At 43.7% G+C, this 25,347-nt stretch overlaps 1 protein-coding gene across 4 annotated transcripts in view; it reads left to right on the top strand.

Annotated features, from left to right (window-relative positions):
- The first annotated feature begins 16,066 nt into the window (after positions 1-16,066).
- Positions 16,067-25,347, top strand: part of cramp1 (cramped chromatin regulator 1) — a 59,660-nt gene continuing 50,379 nt past the window's right edge. Inside the window, exons 1-2 of one of the 4 annotated variants that reach the window (XM_080206976.1) lie at positions 16,067-16,174; positions 20,450-20,727. In XM_080206976.1, the coding sequence (XP_080063102.1) occupies positions 20,451-20,727 (277 nt within the window). In that variant the 5' untranslated portion in view covers positions 16,067-16,174; position 20,450. Of the gene's footprint in view, positions 16,175-19,705; positions 20,034-20,449; positions 20,728-25,347 lie in introns of those variants that run through there. The other 3 variants (XM_080206978.1, XM_080206977.1, XM_080206975.1) reach the window with 3 other exon arrangements.

Genomic DNA, 25,347 nt, shown 5'->3' with positions numbered 1-25,347 from the left:
CCTCTCTACAGTGTTGGATCCACCGTGTCGATTTTGGCACAAAGAAACCAAATGGAAGTGGGAGTTTGCAAAAAGAAAGCTTTCGAAGTTGTGACACGCTGCTGCAATCGGTAAATCCACTCATCCATTTTGATCCACAGAGGGAACTTATTCTATCATGCCATGCCTCCTCCTATGGTGTGGGGGCAATACTTCCTCATGAAATAGAGGACTTGTCCAAAATGCCCATTGGTATTGCATCTAAGATGCCGACAAAGGCTGGAAAGGGCTATTCGCAGTTGGACAAAAGGTCTAACTGTTGTTTTTTGTGCTGAAAAGATCCCACCTGCATCACCAAAATATCTGGTAACTTGACCACAAAAAGGTAGTCAAAATGCATTTATAGAATCCCTACAGTGCAAAGAAGGCCATTCAGCCCATTGAGCCTGCACCAACAACAATCCCACCCAATCCACATAGCTCTATGTATTTACTCTGCGAATTCCCTGACACTAAGGGGCAATTTAGCACGGTCAATCAACTAACGGACACATCTTTGGACTGTAGGAGGAAAACGGAACATGAGGAGAAAACCCATGCAGACACGTGTGGAGAACGTGCAGACTCCACACAGTCACCCGAGGCTGGAATTGAACCTGGGTCCCTAGTGCTATGAGACAGCAGCGCTAACACTATGCCGTGACATCCCACTGTGCCGCATTGTGAAAACTAATCTTTGGTATATAAAAATAATGAGGTTTAAAGTACAGCATGGGCTCGATTGGAACAACTTGTTAAACACTGAAAGTAACATTAACAGTTAATATATCGATATATATAGGTGGCAACAGCAACAACTGATGATGTTACAGCATTTGCGAATGATATCAACAGTGGATTTAAATAAGAAAGTGCCAAATAATAACCCTTTTAATACAGCTTTAATTTAAACACCTTCTAAGCATTCCAGTTTAATGAGACAAACAAAGACAGTCATTCAATTATTTCTTGATTTGACACTTCTAGTATCAACTCAAACAGAAACTGTTGCAACTCATTAACTCTTTATTGAACTCTAACTCTAATTGAACATCAATTTTCAACTGAACGTTAACTCTTAAATTATTTAACTGAAAATAGATGCTACCAAGTTTAGAAAAACCTTGGCCAAGAAATATCCTCGATGTTGAATCTATCTTCTCCTTCTCTGAAGTATCCTTCAGGATACAGGTCTTGTTGCGATGTTTGGTTTCTTCGAGTTATTGCAGCCAAAGGGCTCTCGTCTTTTTATCCATAATTCCCCACTCGCTTCCTCAAGATTCCCTGTCATCCAGCCAACTATGTAATCAGAAACTGATCACATGACGCAAATATCCAATGAAATTACTTTTGAACGATGCCATTAGACTTAGTTCATTTCACATGTCCCATACATAGCAGCCATATAAATCAGTGATGCAATGTCTGGGTCAATGTAAACAACTTTCCTGATCTGACCAACACAGGGAGCTTCAGGTCACAGCTCCCAGTCCAGAGACTCTTTACGACCGGCACCTGGTTTTAATCTACAAATTGACCAAAATTCCCAGCATGCTTAGCTCACAGCCAGAATAGCCATTTCAAAGCCACTATTGCCATTATTGTTGTTAAAATTATTGTTGTAGCCGTTCTTTTTCCAACCACACATTCTGAAACATTGAAACATCTGTGGAATTTTTGGTCACATTTATTATTTAACGTGCAATGTGGTGTATTCAACTACTGGTGCTTGTGTTAATTCACATGTACCTCACATTGACACCAAGCATAAGATATATTGAAAATTGTTTCATCCTTCTGGCCTTGTACGGTAAATGTTTTCTTTTCTTGGTTAAAACCCATGGCTTTAATCACTGGGCAAGTGTCCTGAATGTCAATTTTTTTGGCAATTTTAAACAAAACATCAGTGCTCCCTAACCCAATCTTACTTGAAAACTTGGGCGGTGGGGGGGAAGCATCTGGTCAAGGATTGTAACAGAACTCTAACTTTGTTTTCTCAGCTATTTAACTTGTAATTTTATGTTGACCACAATTTGCCGGATAATTTGTACCAATTTTGGTTTAATTGTTAAAGTAGAAGTTATAAAAAGTGAAATCTTGTCCTTTGGTTATTTTTTCGTCCCATTGGGGATCCTAAGATTTTGAATCCAAAATTGTCAAGTACGTTAACGAACTTTACTCTCTTATTGTTCTTAAACTGCAACTGTAATTCTTACCTGGATTCATCCCCCTCTCAATCCAATTCACACTGTACTGTAATCAAATCAGATTGCACACATTCTTATTCTTACTCATCCTTTCCTACAACCCACCACTAATAGGCCCTTTAGCCTATTCTGCCTCCTACACTCTTTCAGTTTATAACACCTAAGCTTAGCATTTGCTGCTTCTTCATCTTGTCCTGTTCCCAACCTCGTCAATGTGCTGCAAGTTTCTTCCTTTCGGTTTCTTGTTTCTCAATAAAAAAGTTATATTCTTGCCCTTTACGCAGCTTTAAATGACACAGCTATAGTGTAGAAACGTTGACACTAGAAACAGGAGGAGGCCATTTGGCCCTCCGAGCCTGCTCCGCCATTCATTTTGATCGTGGCTGATCATCGAATTCAATATCCTGATCTTCCCGAATCCTTTGATCCCTTTAGGCCCAAGAGCTATATCTAATTTCTTCTTGAAATCACACAATGTTTTGGCCTTAACCACATTCTGTGGTAGTGAATTCCACACCCTCTGGGTGAAGAAATTTCTCCTCACCTCAGTCATAAAAGGTTTACCCCTTATCCTCAAACTATGACCCCTAGTTCTGGACTTCCCCACCATTGGGAACATTCTTTCAGAATCTACCCTGTCTAACCCTGTTCAAATTTTCTAAGTTTCTATGAGATCCCCTCTCACTTTTATAAACTCCAGCTAAATATAATCCTAAACAACTTAGTCTCGCTTCATATGAAAATCCTGCCAGCCCAGGAATAAGCTTTTTTATTATTACGACACATAAGAATACAGCAACTAACTCTAAGAATTGAGAACAGCAAATGTTCTTCAATGAGAGGAATCGTAAAAAGGAAACCAGAGATGCAGAAAAAGAAATACAATCAGAAAATGTGTGAGAGAGGAAATGGCAGGGATAGTAAAATTCTACCATATTCAATTATTTCATTGAGCATTTCAATTTTGCTTATTTAGTGTGACAATTAGTGTATGACTCAGTCTCGGAGGCAGCTGATCCTACCACTTTGCTCTCCTGTTGAAAATAGTGTGGGTGTGATTGCTAAATATTCCACCTGAGCTGACGAGTTGCCCTGCATTTTAACGTTGTTAACTAATCAAAATGCATGCTTGGTGAATTATAATACCCTGTGTCGAATTTAAATTTGAGTTGTGACTCTCTATTTATACATAATTAGTAAACAAATTGGAGGAAAAATATTAGTCTATAATTTCTTGACACAACATAAAATGGAATTAATTTTTGAAGAAGTGTGCATGAAGGATTAAGTTTTTAGTGGAAAATATTATGGGCTTAATGAAGTGGCAGTGACCAGGTTACATCAGGAGTGGAATGGGGGAAGAGATGGAGCTCCATAGTTGGAAAGTCCTAAGAAAAGAATAAGTTACATTATGATACTATGAAGAGTCTTCACTTTACATAAAAGGAGTATAGCAATGAGTAAAAACAGGGACAAATGCTCACTATTATCAGCATTAATGCTGTTATTACACCACTATTGCACTAAAATTATCAAGCTGATTTGCATTTTTACACCTTTGTGGGTTAAACATGTTTCCTTGATCTTTTCCACAATGCAAATCTTGTGTCCATCAAAGCCCCACAGGGTTCATTTGCAGACCTCCACTGTTCAATTACGTAGAGGTTTCCAGGCTTACTTTGATTTGATTTTTATTTGATTTATTATGGTCACATGTATTAGTACACAATGAAAAGTATTGTTTCTTGCACGCTATACAGACAAAACATACCGTTCATAGAGAAGGAAAGGAGAGAGTGTAGAACTTAGTGTTACAGTCGTAGCCAGGGTGTAGAGAAAGGTCAACTTAGTGCAAGGTAGGTCCATTCAAAAGTCTGACGGCAGCAGGGAAGAAGCTGTTCTTGAGTCAGTTGGTATGTGACCTCGGACTTTTGTATCTTCTTCCTGACTGAAGAATGTGGACGAGTGAATGTCCGGGGTGCGTGGGGTCCCTAATTGTGCTGGCTGCTTTTCCGAGGCAATGGGAAGAGTAGACAGAGTCAGTGGATGGGAGGCTGATTTGCTTGATGGATTGGGCTACATTCACGACCTTTTGTAGCTCCTTGTGGTCTTGGGCAGAGCAGGAGCCATATCAAAATGTGATACAACCAGAAAGAATGCTTTCTATAGTGCATCTGTAAAAGTTGGTGAGAGTTGTAGCTGGCATGTCAAATTTCCTTAATCTTCTGAGAAAGCAGAGGTGTTAGTGGGCTTTCTTAAGTATATTGCCAGCATGGAGGGACCAGGACAGATTGTTGGTGATCTGGACACCTAAAAACTTGAAGCTCTCAACCTTCTCTACTTCATCCCCGTTGATGTAGACAGGGGCATGTTCTCCTTTACGATTCCTGAAGACAATGACAATCTCCTTCATTTTGTTGACACTGAGAGATTATTATTGCTACACCAGTTCACCAGAATCTCTACCTCACTCCTGTATTCTGTCTCATCATTGTTGAAGATCCGACCCACTATAGTATATATAGACAAAGCATAGAGAAGAAAAGGAGATAGTGCAGAAGGTAGTGTTACAGTCATAGCTAGAGTGTAGAGAAAGATCACCTTAGTGTGAGGTAGGTACATTCAAAAGTCTGATGGCAGCAGAGTAGAAGCTGTTCTTGAGTCCATTGGTACATGGCCTCAGACTTTTGTATCTTTTTCCTGACAGACGAAGGTAGAAGAGAGAATGTCCAGGGTGCATGGTATCCTTGATTATGCTGGCTGCTTTTCCGAAGCAGCGGAAAATGTAGACAGAGTCACTGGATGGGAGGCTGGTTTGCGTGATGGGCTGGGCTTTGTTCACAATGCCTTGTGCAAAAAGGCAAACGGTATGTTGGCCTTCATGTTCTTATGTTCACATAGGAATATTTTGCTGCAATTGTATAGGGCATTGTTGAAGCCACTCCTGGAGTATTTTGCACACTTTTGGTGTCCTTATATGAGGAAGGATGTCCTTGCTATAGAGAGAGTACAGCGAAAGTTTACCAGGACAGTGGATGATCAGTTTCCAAAACAAACCTATCAATCTCTGTCTTGAAGATACTCAACAAAGGAAGTCAAGGGATGTAGGCTCAGTGTGTCAAGGCAGAGTTGAAGTAAATGATCAGCCATGATTGCATCGGATGGCAGAACAGGCTTAGAGTCATGGTCTTGGAGTTTTACAGCACAGAAGGAGGCCCTTCAGCCCATTGTGGCTGCATCAGCTACCAAGCACCTATCTCTTTTAATCCCATTTTCCAGCACTTGGTCTGTAGCCTTGCATTCTATGGCATTCTAAGTGCTCAGCTAAATGCTTCTTAAATATTGTGGGCGTTCCCACTTCTACCATCCTTTCAAGTGGTGATTTCCACGTTCCCATTACCCTCTAGGTAAAAAAATTTTTCTTCAAATCCCCTCTAAATCACCTGCCCTTTACTTTAAATCTACACTCTCTGGTTGTTGATTTCTCTGAGGGGAAAAAGTTTTTTCCTGTCTACCCGGTCTATGTCCCTCCTAATTTTGTACACCTCAATCAGGTTTCTGCTCAGCCTTCTCTGCTCTGAGGAGAACAAACCCAGCCTAACCAGCCTCTCTTCATTGCTGAAATACTCCAGTCCAGGAAACATCCTGGTGAATCTCCTCTGCATCCTTTTTGTGCAATCACATTCTTCCCATAGTGAGGCGCTCAGAGCTGCACACAGTACTCTAATTGTGGCCTAACAAGCCTTTTATACAGCCTCATCATGACCTCTGTACTCTCATATTCTATGCCTCAGCCAGTAAAGGCAAACATCCCACATGCCTTCTTAAATTACCTGTGCTGCTACCTTCAGGGATCAATGGACACATATCCCAAGGTCCCTCTTGTCTCTGTACTTCTCAGCATTCTACTGTGTGTTCCCTTGCCTTTTTAGTCCTTCCAAAATGCATCATCTCACACTATTCAGGGTGAAATTTTATTTGCCACTTCCTGTCCATCTGACCAGCCGTCTGTATCATCCTGTAATCTAAAGCTTTCTTCCTCGTTATTTACCACACCACCAATTTTCATGTCATCTGCAAACTTACTGATCATATCTCCCACACATTCACAATTTGATCATTAATGCACACTACATACAGCGAGTGACCCAGCTCTGATGCCTGTGGTATACCACTGACACAGGCTGCCTGTTACAAAATCAACATTTGATCATTACCTTCTCCCTCCTGCCACTAAGCTAATTTGTAATCCAATTTGACAAATTGCCCTGGATCCCATGGGATCAATTCTTTTCCATTTTGATAAGTCATGCAGAACCTTACCAAAAGCCTTACTGAGGTCCACGTAGACCACATCAACTGCACTGCCCCATCTACACAGCTCATCACCTCTTCCAATATTCAATCAAATATGTTAGACATGATCCATGCTGACTATCTTTGATTAGTCCTTGCCACTCTAAGTGGAAGATTAAAATGTGTATTTATTTATTAGTCAGAAGTAAGGTTTACATTAACACTGCAACGAAGTTACTGTGAAATTCCCCTAGTCGCCACAATCCGGCACCTGTTCAGGTCAATGCACCTAACCAGCACATCTTTCAGACTGTGGGAGGAAACCGGAGCACCCGGAGGAAACCCACGCAGACACAGTGAGAACGGGCAGACTCTGCACAGACAGTGACTTAAGCCAGTAATCGAATCTGGGTCCCTGGTGCTGTGAGGCAGCAGTGCTAACCACTGTGCCGTCATGCCACCCGTTAAGTTAATTCTGCCCCTCAGATTTTTCCAATAATTTCTCTACCACTGATGTTAGACTCACTGATTTGTAATTACTTGTATTTTTCCTACAATCCTTCTTGAATAATGCTACCATGTTAGCTGTTCTCCAACCCCCTGCACCTCTCCCTGGTGTTGTGAGACATCTTACAGTGCTTACCCCAGTCCAATGCCGGCATCTCCACAGCACCTCTCCTGTGGCCAGACAGGATCTGAAAATTCACAACCTCTGCAATCTCCTCCTTTGTCTCAAAAAGCAATCTAGGTTACATCTCATCTGCCACTAACACCTCCTCCCTCTCAATGCTAATTTGTTCAATTATATCACAGCCCTCCTCCCTGATATCTAATCCTACATTGTCCTTTTTGTGAACAGAGGAACCTTGGAGTTCAGGTGCACAGTTCTCTAAAGGTGGAGTCATAAGTAAATAGGCACAGTAAGCAGTCTCACAATACCAGGTTAAAGTCCAACGGGTTTATTTGGTAGTACAAGCTTTTGGAGCACCACTCCTTCATCATATGAGTGGAGGATTTATTTCACAAACAAGTCATTTATAGACACAAACTCAATTTACAAGATAATGGTTGGAATGTGAGAGATTTATTTGGTAGCACGAGCCAACATTGTCTACCTGATACGCGAGGAAAGGATGTCCTGAGGCATGGTACATTGGGGAGACCATGCAGACACTACAACAACAGATGAATGGACACCGCTCAACAATCATCAGGCAGGTGTGTTCTCTTCCTGTCGCAATCACGGGCATTCAGCCTCCAATCTTCAGGTAGGCATCCTCCGAGGCAGCCTTCACGACACACAACGCAGAGTCGCTGAGCAGAAACTGATCGCCAAGTTCCGCATACATGAGGACAGCCTCAACTGGGACCTTGGGTTCATGTCACATTACCTGTAATCCCCATGACTTGCCTGGGCTTGCAATATTTCACTAACTGTTCTGCTTGAGACCATTCACACCTCTTTAACCTGTGCTTAACCCTCTCTCCACTCACATTGTCTGCACCTATAAAGATTTGATTACCTGTGAAGATTCGCATTCGAATCATTACGTTGTAGTTGAATTTGTGTCTATAAATGCCCTGTTTGTGAAATAAATCTTCCACTCACCTGATGAAGGAGTGGCACTCCAGAAACTTGTGCTACCAAATAAACATGTTGGACTTTAACCTGGTGTTGTGAGACTACTCACTGTGCCTACCAAAGTCCAACGCCGGCAACTCCACTTCACAGACAGATAGAGCAGTGAAGAAGGCTTTTGGCACGCTGGCCTTCATCAATCAGGGCATCAACTATAGAAGTAGGGAAGTTATGTTGCAGTTGTACTGGATGTTGGTGAAACCACACCTGGAGTATTGTGTTCTGTTTTGGTTGCCTTGTTGGAGGGAAGATATTATTAAACTGGAGAGAGTGCAGAAGAGATTTACAAGGAGGTTGTCAGGACTTAAGGGACTGAGTTATAGGAAGAGATTGGGCAGGCTAGGACTTTTTTCTTTGGAGCATAGGAGACTGAGGGGTGATCTTATAGAGGTGTATAACATCACGAGAGGCATGGATAATGTGAGTGCCTAGGGTTGGAGAATAGAGAACTAGAAGGCATAGGCTCTAGAGGTGAATGAATGGTAGGAGACCAGGAATTTGTGTGGAACAAAGGGACCTTGGCATGTTTGTCCAATGATCTCTGAAAGTGGACGGGTATGTTAGTAGGGTGGTGAAAAAGGCATATGGGACACTTGCCTTTATGAATTGATTCATAAACTGCAAAAGCAGGGAAGTCATGACTGAGTTATATAGAACTTTGGTGAAGCTAGAGCTGGAGTACTGTGTGCAATTCTGGTCGCCACAATATTATGGGGAGGATGTGATTGCACTGGAGATTCACCAGGATGCTGCCTGGGATAGAACATTTAAGTTTTGAAGAGATGTTGGATAGGGTTGGGTTGTTTTCATTGGAGCAGAGAAGATTGAGGGGCGACCTGATCGAGGTGTACAAGATTATGAAAGACTTGGACAGAGTGGACAGGGATCAGCTATTCCCCTTAATTGAAGGGTCAGTCATAAGGGGACATAGGTTCAACGTGAGAAGTGGGAACTTTAGAGGGGATGTGAGGAAAATCTTTATTACCCGGAGGGTGATGATGATCTGGAATGAGTTGCCTGGGAGGGTGGTAGAGGCGGGTTGCCCCACATCCTTTAAAAAGTATAAGAACATAAGAACATAAGAAATAGGAGCAGGAGTAGGCCATCTAGCCCTTCGAGCCTGCCCCGCCATTCAATAAGATCATGGCTGATCTGTCATGGCTCAGTTCCACATTCCCGCCCTCTCCCCATAACCCTTAATCCCCTCTCTTATCAAAAACCCATCAACCCGCGTCTTAAAAATATTTAGCGAGGTAGCCTCCACTACCTCAACGGGCAGAGAATTCCAGAGATTCACCACCCTTTGAGTGAAGAAGTTCCTCCTCAACTCCGTTCTAAACTGCCCCCCCTTTATCTTGAGGCTGTGCCCCCTAGTCCTATTATCCTTTCTGAGCGGGAAGAGTCTCTCCACCTCTATCCTATCCATCCCATTCATCATCTTATACGTCTCAATGAGATCTCCCCTCATTCTTCTAAACTCTAACGAGTACAAGCCTAGTTTATTCAGCCTCTCCTCATAGCTCAACCCCCTCAACTCCAGCATCAGCCTAGTAAACGTCCTCTGCACTCCCTCCAAGGCCAAAATATCCTTGCGTAAGTACGGCGCCCAAAACTGCACGCAGTACTCCAGCTGCGGCCTCACCAATGCCCTATACAGCCGCAGCAAGACCTCCCTACTTTTATATTCAATCCCCCTCGCTATGAAGGCCAGCATCCCATTCGCCTTCCTGACCACCTGCTGCACCTGCAAGCTGGGTTTTTGCGACTCATGCACAAGGACCCCAAGGTCCCTCTGCACTGTCGCCTGCTGCAGTTTTTCGCCACGTAAGTGATAATCCTTCCTACCATTATTCCTACCAAAGTGGACCACCTCGCACTTGCCAACATTAAATTCCATTTGCCATTTCCTGGCCCATTCGCCCAGCCTATCTAGATCCTTCTGTAGACTCTCCACGCCCTCCGCACAATTTGCCTTTCCTCCAATCTTGGTGTCATCAGCAAATTTCGACACCCTACACTCGGTTCCCTCCTCCAGATCATCTATATAAATGGTAAATAGCTGAGGCCCCAGCACCGACCCCTGAGGCACTCCACTAGTCACCATCCACCAATCCGAATAGCACCCATTGACCCCCACTCTCTGCCTCCTATTTGACAACCAATCCTCTATCCACGCTAACACCCTACCCCCAACTCCCTGTCCCCTGACCTTCTGCAATAACCTCCTGTGAGGTACCTTGTCAAACGCCTTCTGAAAATCCAGAAAGACCACATCCACCGGCTCTCCTCTATCCACCACCCTAGACACATCCTCATAGAACTCCAGTAAATTTGTCAGACACGACTTCCCTTTAACGAAACCGTGCTGCGTCTGCTCTATCAAGCAATTCCTCTCAAGATGCCTCGCTATTTCCTCCTTGATGACGGATTCTAACATTTTACCTACAACAGACGTTAAACTAACTGGCCTATAATTCCCTGCTTTTTGCCTGGCACCCTTCTTAAACAACGGAGTAACACTAGCCGCTTTCCAATCTTCCGGCACTTCCCCGGAATCCAGCGACGTCTGGAAAATAACCACCAAGGCATCCACTATCACCTCCGCCATTTCTTTCAGAACCCTCGGATGCATTCCATCCGGTCCTGGCGACTTGTCCACAATCAGCCCCTCCAGTCTGTCGAGCACCGCCTCTCTAGTAACAGTAATGTCATTAAGACCCTCCAGTCCTACCACCTTTCCATCTCTAACACCCGGCAAATTATTCACGTCCTCCTCCGTGAAGACAGAAACAAAAAAGTTATTCAGGACCTCAGCCATATCCCCATCCCCTACCACTAAGTCCCCCTTCTCATCCTCTAAGGGACCAACGTTCACCCTAGCCAGCCTCTTCCTTTTTATATATTTATAAAAACTCTTGCTATCCTTTTTTATATTAAGCGTAAGCCCAGCTTCATAGTTTCTCCTACCCTTCTTTATCATCTTCTTTGTCAATCTTTGTTGACATTTAAACCTCTCCCAATCCTCTTCTCGCCCACTACTCTTTGCTACTCTAAACGCCTCCGCTTTTAATTTAACACTTTCCTTCACCTCCTTCGTTATCCACAGCTTATTACCTCTCCTCCTACTGTCCTTTTTGACCATCGGAATAAATTTCCGCTGAGCACCAAGAAAGATCTCCTTAAAGATCCTCCACTGCTCCTCAGCAGACCTACCTTCCAACGCGCTCCCCCAGTCCACATTCGCCAATTCTTCTCTCATCCTACCATACTCCCCTCTGTTCAAACAAAGGACGCGCGTCCGGGAACCCACTTTCTCCTCCTTCATCTGCACCAGAAACTCCACCTTACAATGATCACTCTCCCCAAGAGGATCCTTCACCGCAAGGTCCCTAATTCTACCCGCCTCATTTGGATGAACACTGGGTACATCATAACATTTACGGCTATGGGTCAAGTGCTAACAGATGGGATGAGGTGGGAGTTCAGGTGTTTCTAATGCGTCGGTACAACGTGATGGACTGAATGGCCTCTTTTGCACTATATGATCCTATGCCGTTCCAAACTTCACTGGGGCATTTGGTTCCACTCTTTACCTTTTTGGGAATATGCTCCTGTTTAAGTAAACAAACTATTTTACTTACTGAGAAAAGGGTGATCACAAATACTCTTGTTCAAGTTTATTCAATGGTATAGATTTGGTGCAATGCAACTTTTGTAGTTTGCTGCCTTGAGCAACATGCTATGTAAGCCAAAAAAACTTGTTTCATTCAAGATCATTAATGGTAATTTTAACCTTACCTGCCCTGTACCCATTTTAAATGTTAACTTTAACGAAACATAAATTTGGATTGGATCCAAAAGTGATGACTGACCCACGGGCCGGACCTTTCCTGTGGGGTAAATTAAATTGAATTAGGCACTTTCCAGCCTTCTGACTCAACACTGAGTTCAACAATTTCAGATCATAACTTCTGCACCCCAATTTTTAGCAGGCTGCTAGTGGTGATGATTCTGCTAATGCCATTTACGCCTCCTGACATGAAGGTCACTGACATGAAGTATCGGGCTGCACTTTTATTCCCATTTATCAATCCTACCACGAGGAAGAAATGGGGCTCAGGAACCCATTGATGCCAATGCCAAGATCCAGAGGGCGATTTTTGAGGAGCTGGCCATTCTCCCGGGATCCCTATTCAATTACAGATAGAAAGCAAACTCCTGAGGTCTGAAGGGCAATTGGGTGGCATGGTGGCACAGTGGTTAGCACTGCTGCCTCACAGCGCCAGGAACTCAGGTTTGATTCCCCGCCTGGGTCACTGTCTGTGTGGAATGTGCACATTCTCTCTGTGTTTGCGTGGGATTCCTCCCACAGTCTGGAAGACATGATGGTTAGGGTGCATTGATCCGAACAGACGCAGGAGTGTGGCGACTAGGGGAATTTCACAGTAACTTTATTGCAGTGTTAATGTAAGCCTTACTTGTGACTAATAATACATCTTTTAAAAGAAGACAACAATTGTGGCTGGAGAAGGCGTTAAATTCAGTGGCCATCCTAGTTCACTGATTGGATCAGCCTCAATGAGCAGCCTAACTGATTCCAGATGTGCCAGTCTTTTTGACGAAATAATTAAACTAAATCAAATTAATTGAAGGACGAATTAAAAGGGGCAACTGCAAAGAAGGGAACTGCCCCAAATAAAAAACAAAGTAGAAAGTTAAGACATCAAATTAAAATGTAATTAAGTGGGTCGATAATGTACCCCAGCCCCTGTGGTGCCCAGCAGGCACAGGAGGCATCAACAGTGACCTCGGACACCACATGCTCCCCCTCCATGGAAACCCAGCCACGAATGTCGACAAATGTCCATAGATTCAAAGATTCCCTACAATGCAGAAGGAGGCCATTTGGCCTATCAAGTCTGCAGCGATCACAACCCCACCCAGGCCATATTCCCATAACCCCACATAGTTTCCCTGCTAATTCTGTGACACTAAGGGACAATTTAGCATGGCCAATCAACCAAACTCGCACATCTTTGGACTGAGGGAGGAAACTCACGTAGATACGCAGGAGAGGTTGTTCAATCTCCACACAGTGACCCAAACTGGGAATCGAACCCAGATCCCTGGAGCTGTGAGGCAGCAGTGCCAACCACTGTGCTACCCATGATGGATAATTTAATTGGCTACTCACCACTGACAGTTAGTGACCTGAGTATTAGGTACGACGCGGTATCTGCTGAGATACTGTTAAAGTACTCTCTGTACTATATATGGGATCACCTGACTTGGGAGTGAAGGTCAGATAATGTGCGATATGTAGTTAGCCAGCAAGGCAGATTAAATTACATTACCATCGCAATTAAATTTGTGACGGGGTGTTCTTTCAGCCTGAGATGTAATGCCTGGGCAGCCATCACAATGACCATCTACCCTCAAATCCATCCTCAAAGAGAATTGTTTGGAAACCAACCCCTGATGTCAGATTAGCATGTGGGTCAGTCACAGGAAATTACAGACTTGCTCATCTCCGAATGCAATCGAAAGTTCAGCCATCAGTCTTGGTTGTCTCTCCACAAGAGCTGCCTGATCTGCCTACAGGGTGACACAGTGGCACAGTGGTTAGCACTGCTGCCTCACAGCACCAGGGACCTGGGTCAATTCCAGCTCGGGTCACTATCTGTGTGGAGTTTGCATGTTCTCCCCGTGTCTACATGGGTTTCCTCCCACAGTCCAAAGATCTGTGGGTTAGGTTGATTGGTTATGCTAAATTGACTGCTGTCAGGGGGATTAGCAGAGCAAGTATGTGGGGTTATGGGAATAGAGCCTGGCTGGGATTGTGGTCGATGTAGACTTGATGCGATGAATGGCCTCCTTATGCACTGTAGGGATTCTAGGATTATATCCAGCATTTTCTGTTTTTAGTTTGATATTTCCAACTATATTTTCCTTTGGCAAGAGGTCAAAATTGCCCCACTGTTATTTAAGAAGAGAGAGACATGGGCATGAGCTAAAAGTAAGATTGTCAACACTCCTGGATTTGTCTGGAATATCCAGGAATTGAAGAATCAATCTCCAGATCACTTTTATGTCAAACCTTGGAGAGGTCATTTAAAAAGATTGTTTTTCTGTCATTTTCTTTACCAGATTTAAAAATATTGAAAATGGGGAATAAAATGGCAGATAGGCTGACAGTCAAGCATCATTCAAATGGGCAACGAGTCCTTTTGTTTTTTTCAATTGGCATAGGAAGGCAGTGTGTCATATGGATGGACGTATTGGCTGAATGTGGGGCAAGTAATGAGGTGAAACCTCCGGGAGTACATTTAGATACAGTTTTAGGTCAAAAGGGATTAAAGGATGGGAGGGAGGGAGGAACATCAGGTTATTGAGTTGGATGATCAGCCATGGCCATACTGAACGGCGCAACAGCCTCAAAGTGCCTAATGGCCTACTCCTGCTCTTATTTTCTATGTTATTTTCATAGACACAGTTAGCAACCCTAGGTATCAGGTACAAAGGGATGGAGGTTCGGCACAAAAATTGGGGAAACTATTTATAGAGAACACTTTAATTTGTTTTATGAGAAGAAACTGTGTCTTCACAGAGGCAGGAGCCCGGGTTTGATTCCAATCTTGGGTGACTCTGTGGAGTCTGCACATTCTCCCCATGTCTGCACGGGTTTCTTTCAGGTGGTCCGGTTTCCTCCCACCCTCCAAAGATGTGCACGTTAGGTGGATTGGCCATGCTAAATTAACCCTTAGTGCCCCAAGATATGTGGGTTAGGCTGATTGGCTATGCTAAATTGACCATTAGTGTCCCAAGATGCGCAAGTTAGGTGGACTGGCTATGCTAATTTGATTCCTACGCTGGAGTTTTACCAGCACGCTCACTCTGATTCCAGGGGTGGGTGATGCTTGGAGAATGGCATTATCCATTGGCCTCAGGCGGCGTCGTACAAATCTCAGGTGGATATGCTGGTAAGATTAATGTCCCAAGATGCATGGGTTAGGTTGATTGGCCATGCTAAATTGACCATTAGTGTCATTAGACACCAGAGTGTGACGACGAGGGGATTTTCACAGTAAACTTCATTGCAATATTAATATAAACCTACTGTGACACGAATAAATAAACTTTAAAGGAGAATTAGCTGGGTAAAAAATTGGGGATACGGGCGTGGGATAGTCAGCACTGCAGGCTCGATGGGCCAAATAGCCTCATTCGGCACTGTAGGGATGCTACGAGTCCGAAAGATGTGCTGGATAGGTGTATTGGCCATGTTAACTTCTCCCTCAGTGTACCCGAACAGGCGCCGGAATTTCACAATAACTTCACTGCAGTGTTAATGTAAGTCGACTTATGACAATAATAAATAAACTGTACCCTTTAATATTAGATTATCACGGAAACTAAATTAATATTCAGAAATAAAAATTAAAAATAGCTTAATAAGGCCAGTGAAAAGACTGAGAATGTTTTGGGAGGGAGAATGTTTGGGAAGTGGGTGAGGAGGGAGAATGCTTGGGGAGAGGATAGGCCGGTTATGTTGACGGAGCTACCTACTCTGATCAGCTGGAGGAGCGACGCCTCCTCTTCTCACCGCCTACCGCCGGCTCACTGAACTCTGGCCCCGCCTCCTCCTCCCACAGTGGGCGGGCTCCGGCCCTCTGATTGGTCCGTCCTGCTGTCAGTCACTCGCCCTGACCCCTGACCCGGAAGCGGAGATGGGACCAGCCGATCCCTGATTGGCCCGCGGCCCTCAGCCGTTGCCAGGGCGCTGTTGACATCACGTGCCCCCTCCCTCCCCCTCCTTCCCCCCCAAATCCCCGGGCGGGCCAATGGCGAGCGGCGGCGGGCCTGCGCGCGTTGGGCGCCGAGCGAGGCGGCTGCGGCTGGGGCTGTCTGTGCGGCGGAGGATGTGAGAGGGAGAAAGAGGGGGAGAGAGGCCCCGGAGGCAGCACCGAGCGGAGCCGGGACAGGGTCGGCGGCAATCGGGCTGGACCTGCTCCGGGTACGTGTGACACATACCGGCGGCGGGCGACAGGCCTGGGCTGCTCCATCACAGGCCCGGGCCGCTTCATCATAAGCAGACAGGGCCCCGGAAATCAATAGCTTCCAGCGCCCCACTTCAGACATCTGCCTCCCCCCTCTCGCTTCACCAGACATCTGCCTCCCCCCTCTCGCTTCACCAGACAGCTGCCCCCCCTTCACCAAATATCCACCCCCCCCCGCTTTACCAGATATCCGCCCCCCCCTCGCTTCATCAGACATCTGCCGCCCCGCTTCACAAGATGCCTGTCCCCCTCCCCACTTCACCAGATGTCTGCCCTCCCCACTTCACCAGATGTCTGCCCCCCCCCCCCACTTCAGATGTCTGCCCCCCTCCCCACTTCACTAGATGTCTGCCCCCCTCCCCACTTCACCAGATGCCTGCCCCCCTCCCCACTTCACCAGATGCCTGCCCCCCCTCCCCACTTCACCAGATGCCTGCCCCCCCTCCCCACTTCACCAGATGTCTGCCCCCCCTCCCCACTTCACCAGATGTCTGCCCCCCCTCCCCACTTCACCAGATGTCTGCCCCCCTCCCCACTTCACCAGATGTCTGCCCCCCCTCCCCACTTCACCAGATGTCTGCCCCCCCTCCCCACTTCACCAGATGTCTGCCCCCCCTCCCCACTTCACCAGATGTCTGCCCCCCCTCCCCACTTCACCAGATGTCTGCCCCCCCTCCCCACTTCACCAGATGTCTGCCCCCCCTCCCCACTTCACCAGATGTCTGCCCCCCCTCCCCACTTCACCAGATGTCTGCCCCCCCTCCCCACTTCACCAGATGTCTGCCCCCCCTCCCCACTTCACCAGATGTCTGCCCCCCCTCCCCACTTCACCAGATGTCTGCCCCCCCTCCCCACTTCACCAGATGTCTGCCCCCCCTCCCCACTTCACCAGATGTCTGCCCCCCCTCCCCACTTCACCAGATGTCTGCCCCCCCTCCCCACTTCACTAGATGTCTGTCCCCCTCCCCACTTCAGATGTTCCCCTCCACTTCTCTAGACACTTTTCCACCTCCCCACTTCACCAGACCCTCTCCCCTCTTCACCAGATATCTGCCACCCACTTCAACAGACCCTTGCTCCTCTCCCACTCTCTGGGTAGCTCCCCTCTTTGGGAATAGTGCAACAGTAAATCCTCCGGTTGGAATAATTCCGTCTTATCTTAACCCAAGGATGTGTTGTTGCCACCCCCTGGTTTGCTGTGTGTCCCAACAAGCTTTTGGTTGTTTTGCCCTTCACTGATGGGTTTGTTTTATTTCCTGTGACGTTTCCCAATTCATAGATCCTTGTAATGAAATGATGTCTCTGAAACTATACATGATTAACAGATGTATTCAGACCCATTTACTTGATGGACGAAGTGACGTCTCGTATGTGTGTGTGTGTAGTCCGAACTTAGCGAGACACCATAAGGTGACCCCAGTAATGAGGAGTTGTATGTCTCATGTAGATACGATCACAATAGGAATTGGAGTCAGGCTTAAGAATATGAATGTGAATCTGTATCTCTTTGTGCTATAATTTATTAGGTGAAGTACAGAGAACTGTGTTCTGAGGACTCTAAGCAAGTGGCATGAAATGTTTGTATCTTATAATGATGAAACTACAATCATTGTGTGGGTGTCTGTGATGTTATTAAAACATACATTTTTGTTATGATTTGAGGCTTACTATCTTCAATGTAATTGAGGGTTGACCTCTTTTATTTATAGATAATCACATACTATTGATTCTGTAATGGTAATGAGTACTAAGTGTTATTAATTCTTTAAGCATTCCACATGATATGTTGTGTGATGCCTTTTCAATCTTCACTGTGAGAATGAGCGAAGATGATAGAAATGTAAACCGGGAAGTCAAGATACTGGCTGGGAAAATATGGTTGTTTTAGCTTGAAATTAAAAACAGACCGCTGGAAAAAAACTCAGCAGGTCTAGCTACATCTGTAGAGAGAGAAACAGAGTTAATGTTTCTAATCAGTATGATTCTTTGGAATACTTTTAGTTTGGTTGGTGAGGATATGCTATTATAAATGAGGTGCAAGTGCCTTACACATGAGAAGAAGTGTGATCAGTGCCTAAGGATCAGCTGAGTTCAGGAGCATTTTGTAGCCAGAACTGACTTGACAGTATGATCGAGAGCTGGGATGGCTGTGTCAACTTGGGAAAGGACGTGATGTCAACCAGAATAGGGAAAGACGCTGAACATTTGGGCTGAGATGATAACTTGCTTGTGCGTCTCTATTGCAGCTGGTGGCCGGTGAGTCATCAGATATTCTGTTGTAGATATTTGACAAAACTTTTTGTAGGAAAGTACTAGGAATAGACTAGGAAGTACTAGGGACATTTTGATAGTCTCCCTTTATTCTCTCAACAAACGTTCTGAATTTATTAGTGACCATTGCATGATGTGATCTTTGGAGTGAAAAATTGCACAAAATGGCGCAAACTATTGTTGAAATATTCCTTAAATCACTAATAGTATAGCCAATTTGTCTACAATGCTCTAATGTGCATTTAACTATTTGCAAATATTGCAGTAATGAAAATGTTGATATTTACAGGGCATCAATGTTATGGCTGGATCCTAAATTCCACTACAGTCTGTGTTTTTAATTCTGTAATTTACAGATGCAGTAATAAGTTTTTTTGCAGGGAGGATGTTGTATTTTATGTTTTAAACCAACAATACCCATAGATAAATTCACCAATTGACAATCTACTTTATAATCTTGATTTAATAAAATAAACCTTTTGTGCAGCTTAAAACATTTCTGTGGTAGCAATAACATTTTATATAGAATTTGAGAAGTTACTTTTGCTGGGTAAAATATTTCTTGATGAGCAGTATTTTTGTGTGCAGAATGTTTACTTTATGGAACATTACTTCTTGGTTCTGTTTGGATTTTACAGGATAAATAGTTGTTGCACACCTTAAATAAAAGAATAAAAGTGTTTTTATTTACATAGGCATCGTATTTTTACATAATTCCAGTAAACAAAGTATAATAATTATTTTCATACTGAACACCAAAATTGTTTACTTTGAAAGCAGCCAGCAGAAACAGCCTAAGATATCAAGCAAACACATTTCAATGTTTGTTCCAAATTTTAAAAAGTTGTGAGCAAAAAAATATTATGAACAAACTTCTGTATAATCATGCAAAACATTAAAAGGAATAATTTAAAAATTCCTAATCAAAGGGCAATTCCATGAGAGATGCTTTCATGTCTGGGTCAATATTGAAAGGAGTGTTCTGTTCTGATGGGCAGGGTTTTATTTTAAGTCAGTGTATGTTTCAATAAATTCAACTCGAGATAACATTCTTGGGTTAAATATATAGATCTATATTTTGGGCTGCTGTTGATAATGGATGTGTTCCCCATCCAAGGCAGTTTTGTGCTGAAGTTTGGGGAACAGCTGTGGTGACGTAGCGAGCAAAGTTCAGAGAGAGGGAGAGGAGTTGGTGACATTTGTGTTCTGGATTAAAAGCTGTCGAGGGTTTGCTGGCGAGCGTGTCGTTCTGCCCGCTTCTCTGGTGGCCCTGGATGGGTGGCATGTGTGTGGAAGAAGTCTGGGGTTGCCCCTGGATATCTTGCTGATTGCCTTGTGGTGAGGGGGAGTTGAGAAGGGCAGAGGAGGAGGAGGAGGAGGAGAAGAAGAAGAAGAAGGAGAGTCAGGGCAAGGGGGGAAATAAAAAAAAAACAACAGGCACTTTTGGAAATATGAACCTTTGGCCGCTGGGACCCCGCACCAACAGGCCGTGCCCATGGTGAGGAGGAAGAAGACAGTCTCGGCTGCCGAGGACCGCCAGAATGGGTAGGAGAGGGGAGAGAAAGCGGGGAGAGAGTTGGGGAAGGTTTCAGCAAGCTCCCGGCCGACATGTCGCGGCTCTGGAGTGAAGCTCAAGGGGGGAAGGAGGAAGACATTCTCTGTCCGGCTCTCTCCAGAGCCGACCCCCCAAAAACCCCCCCCTTCACCCCCTCCCAGGAGCCAGCCTCGGGACCCCCGAGCCGGCCGAGGAGGGGCAGGTTTTCAGCGGGTGGCTGCGGGACAGCGATCAGGACGGGGGGAGAGATCAGGAGGAAAAACAACGGCGGCCATGTTGAGAAAAAAATGTTTACAGCTGCAAGTTGTGAGGGTTCAGAAATGTGGAAATAAACATGCTTTCAGAGGTGTGCCCGACTGATTTTTACCCCCCTCCCTCATGTTGTGTGTTTTCCCCCCCTCCCCAGAATGACGGCGAAATGTGTGGATGCGAGCAGCGATGAAGGGCTGAGGAGATTGTGCAAACGGTCCGGGGAAGAGGAGGGTGCTGAAGGAGATGGGGAGAGTGAAGAAGGAGGCAGCAGCTCTCAACACAACACAAAGAGAGAAGACCCATCAGCAGTTGCCACAAGCCCAGATCAACATCATTTCTTAAGATCCAGTGTCAGGCCCCCCAGCAAGAGGTTAAGGAAAGATTCATCCACTTCGAATGGCTCCAGTGGCTTCCAGAACAGTAAAGGAAAAGGTAAAATGATGGCTCTTGTTGTTAAGGTTGGTGGCATCAAACACATTTGCACTCCTGTGTGGGTGAAACAGGTATGTGCCTGGCTGTGTCAAATAACTCCCTTACTTTTGTGCAATATTCCAAAGACTTTTTTTCAAGGTTGAAAGTAGTTTTCAGTATATATTAATTCATACATTATGTATGAATCTGTGACCAGCAATTATTATAACCACTTCTTAGCTTACTGCCTTGTACTGGAAGCCACTTAAGGAATAACATTTAATCCTCTTCACGAACTGCTATATTCTAGTTTATGTGTACACTTTTAATTCCCAACAATATAATCTACCTGTATACATGTTGTTTATATTTGAAGTTTACAAAGTAGTGATGCATCATAGCACATTGCTTGCTTTTCCAGTGAACAGCAGATCAAGTCTGAAGTATGAAGTGAACAAGAGGCTGATCTATGAACAGTAGACACCAGGGCACTGGTGACACTGTAATTTTTATTTGACCTACTGTTCCACAATGCTGCATTTTTCACATTATCTCAATTCAGAGCAGTATCACAAATCTGAATTTCATTCACGAGTGCAACCTTGAAGTTCATACTCTGTCAGACCCTTTGATTCATTAGCTCAGGCAAGTACACTCAAATAGTGGATAATATTTTCCTGTGACTTGTTAACATAATTGTTCATTGTAATACTTTAACGTTTTAGCCCCTTCGTTACTATATTCATTTCCTACACAAGACATTTTTAACCATCTTTGGCATGCTGACAACATATATATGGTTATTCAACTTGATTAAAAATAATTTGCTCATGTAGAGTGTTACACAAGTAAATCACCAGGATTTTATTCATACTATCACAGAATAGTTACAGCACAGAAGGGAGACAATTTGGCACATTGTGTCTGTGCTGACCCTCTGAAGAAGTAATTCAGGAGTATTTTCCCTGTAGCTCTGCAAGATTTTCTTTTTCAGGTTGTGATTCAATTCCCTTTTGAAAGCCTCAATTGAAACTGCCTCCATCACGTTCTCGAGCAGTGCTTTCTATAAAAGTGCTGCGTGGAGATGGTCTTCCGCATAAAGGCGTTGCTTCTTTTGCCAATTTACCTGGAGTCTGTGCCCTTTTGTTCTCAATCCTTCTTTGCTTTTGTACTCTGTGCCCCTGTTGATAAAGCCCAGGATGTTGTATGTTTTATTGATCACTCTCTCAACCTGTCCTGCCACTTTGCTCCTGTACCCACTTTAGAACTGTACCCTTTACATTGTTTCTCTGTGATCTTCCTACCAAAATGAATCACTTCTCTATTAAATTTCATCTGTCACTTGTCCGCCCATTCCGCCAACCTGTATACGTTTCAAGCCTTTTCTTTCAGATCTGTGAAATTATTTACATTTAGTTTACTTTCTAATTCATGGCTGACCTTCGGTTAAACCGTCCGTGGTAATCTTTTGTCAAACTCACAATTATATTATTCAGATATGTAGTTTATTAAGTTGATTTCCATTTCACTTCGTTTGCAACTTGAGGGGTTGCTGTGCTGTGGTGTATCCTAATTGAATAGCACAGCTAACCTGGATTTATTCAATTTAAGAATGTTTGTTTCTTGTTCTGAAATTAATTGCAATATGATTTGAGCAATGCAGCTTGTCATTTCAATTAGAGGAATATCTAGATGGTTAACTGAAGAGCAATTAAGTATTCTTAAGTGAGGGGCTGAGTTGTTGCATTGTCTTCATTCATCAGCGTTTGAACACGTGAAACATCCTATGATGATTTTTTGCAATTTCATTGATTTTGCTGCACTTTATTTTGTTCAGGGTGTTACAAGATACTGTTTGGAACCTCATCAACTATATTGAGTATTAACGCATCCAGTGAGAATCCAGAGTAGTGAATAGAGAGGTAGTGACTGCTGAAGCCAGGAAGGACTTTAAAATATATGAAATGTACACTGCAAGCAAATATCTCCAATGATGAGAATTCTGTTCTGATAGGAATCCTTCTTGGTGCATTTATAATTGTAAATCCCTGAATGAAATTAATATTAAATTCCATACCCTTGCTTTACAGCCGATTTTTTTTTCCAGACTGATCGTCTTTATTCTCTTATTTAACTTCACAGTCATTATGTAACATAAATTACTGCTTTGCAATTGTTTACTTGTTCACTTTGTATAATTGACATCATGGTATAATTGTAGTTCTAATGCACGTCACTTTGGGGTAATGTGAATTTGATATTTTAGCTTATATGTAACTTGAGTGAAGGAAATAGGGACAATTAACTCGATTGCCAATGTTTTTACCTATTTTAGGAATTGGATATTCTATTTTGAAGAACAAAGTGCAAAATAAATCAAACCTCTCCCGTGAAATCAATCATTCATCATCCTCTTGAGTAGTGTCAACATTTTGTGACAGGTGATGGTGTTGTTACCATTGCAGAGGTTACTTATTTGACATGTTGGGTCACTAACTGTTGTAGTTCATTGCTGTCAGTTAGGCACAGATATTGCATGGCATCTACAGCACAGAACACAGAATTCTGTTCAATTGGCTTACATTATTGACGATGCTCCAGCTTTATCCTTTCCAGTCCTGTTCCCATATTCCTCTATTCCTTTCTACCTCAGGTATGCATTGAGTCCCCGCTCCATGTGACAGAGAGATCCACATTTAGCCACTTCCAGAGAAAAGACACGTTGAAGTGGTGGAGGCTGCCTCGCTAAATATTTTTAAGAAGCGGGTTGATGGGTTTTTGATAAGAGAGGGGATTAAGGGTTATGGGGAGAGGGCGGGAAAGTGGAGCTGAGCCACGACAGATCAGCCATGATCTTATTGAATGGCGGGGCAGGCTCGAAGGGCCAGATGGCCTACTCCTGCTCCTATTTCTTATGTTCTTATGTTCTTATTAACCTGTTCAATCTTTCCCAATACTCCCAATTTTGGTAACATCCTTGTCAATCATTGCTGCATTTTTGTATTATGGAGATCAGAACTACATACAGTGCTTCATGTGGTTCAACTGGGGATTTACATAAATTTAACATTACCTTCCTGCTTCTTCTTTAGAACGTAACACCAGTACTCTTTATGCCCTGAACAACTTGTGTTGCTATTCTTAGTGATTATGCGTCTGTAATCCCAAATCCCTTTGCTGCTCTAGCCCATCTAGTTTCATAATTACGGTTTTATTTCTGTCTTTGTTTTCATGTTTGTATTTGCCCTCAATCCCACCCCACCCATCCACCCAGCCCAATCTCATTAAGAGTCTGATTTATTTTACTGTGACATCTGCAGAAACGCTTGCCACTTTATAGCTGCAGAGTACAAAATATTCATTTTACGCAAAAGTGCACTAAATCTCCAGTATAACATAGATCCTCAAGTCTTTATGATATGTTCCTTTTTTTGCAACTTCTCTCATTGCTGGTGTATTCATCTTGTTAATACAGTTGAAACCCTTCTTTAATTGACCAAAGGGACCAACATTGAATGTGTAAGCGCATGCGTTTTCGAGCACAGTTGTTGCATCCCAATAGCTTAAAATTAAAATGCGTACATTATTATCCAATGACATCACTATACATTGACTGAACTGTGTTCATACTTCAAGCTGCTCATTCCCCTTCCAGCATAAGACGTGTTATAACCATTTGCAATGCAGCCAACCTCGTAGCATAAGACAATAATTGTTTCATAAGCATGTGAGGCAATAGAAATTAAAAATGCTGTAGCTATAAAATGAAAGTTTTGTGTATTAAGAGCTGCTAGATTCTTCTGTGCTGCTGTTTGTTGTAATAACTGAACCAGAGCTGAAGAATCTTTGTGGCATTTATTATGAAGCTTCTCAAATTTTCAGATGAGGATGAACTTGCAAGATGCATTAGTTTGCACCTAGGTCCTGAATTGCAGTCACTCTTTGGGGGACCTCTGTGATCAATGCAGTGCCCTCTTTTTTAAAAAGATTTAGTAAGAAGTCTCACAACACCAAGTTAAAGTCCAACAGGTTTATTTGGTAGCCGTGATGTGGAGATGCCGGCATTAGACTGGGGTGGGCTCAGTAAGAAGTCCAACAGATTTATTTGGAATCATGAGCTTTCAGAGTGCTGCTCCTTCATCAGGTGAGTGCCGTGTTTGTGAACCTACCTCTCCACTCACCTGATGAAGAAACAGCACTCCGAAACCTCGTGATTCTAAATAAATCTATTGGACTTCAACCTGTTGTTGTGAGACTTCTTACTGTACCCCACCCCAGTCCAACGTTGGCCTCTCCATCTCTTTTAATTTGGAAGCCCTTAATTAAAATTATCTGATCGTTAAATTCCATAATCATTAGATACATATTCCTATTATTTACATTTCTCAATCTACAAGTTATTTGATCATTCAGAATCTTTTTCTCTGTTAAAAGGAAATGATCAGTTCACCCTAGTGCTAGGCATTGTTCCTGCTCATTTGGGCATAGGTGTGGTCTTGCAGCAGCCTCAGAAGTACTGTGCAGATCTTGTTCTGCAGCCTTGCAAAAAAGGTAACAAAAAAGTGCTGCACTTTGGTAAGAATAAGCCATACATTACTACCTTTCATAAGGGGCATTGATGCTAAGATGTTTCTTTTTTAG

The sequence above is a fragment of the Carcharhinus amblyrhynchos genome, chromosome 18, assembly GCF_965287045.1.
Source record: "Carcharhinus amblyrhynchos chromosome 18, sCarAmb.v2.hapA, whole genome shotgun sequence".
In the NCBI taxonomy this organism is placed as follows: domain Eukaryota; kingdom Metazoa; phylum Chordata; class Chondrichthyes; order Carcharhiniformes; family Carcharhinidae; genus Carcharhinus; species Carcharhinus amblyrhynchos.
Note: the sequence above shows the minus strand (reverse complement) of the source record. Positions and strands in the feature narration are given on the sequence as shown.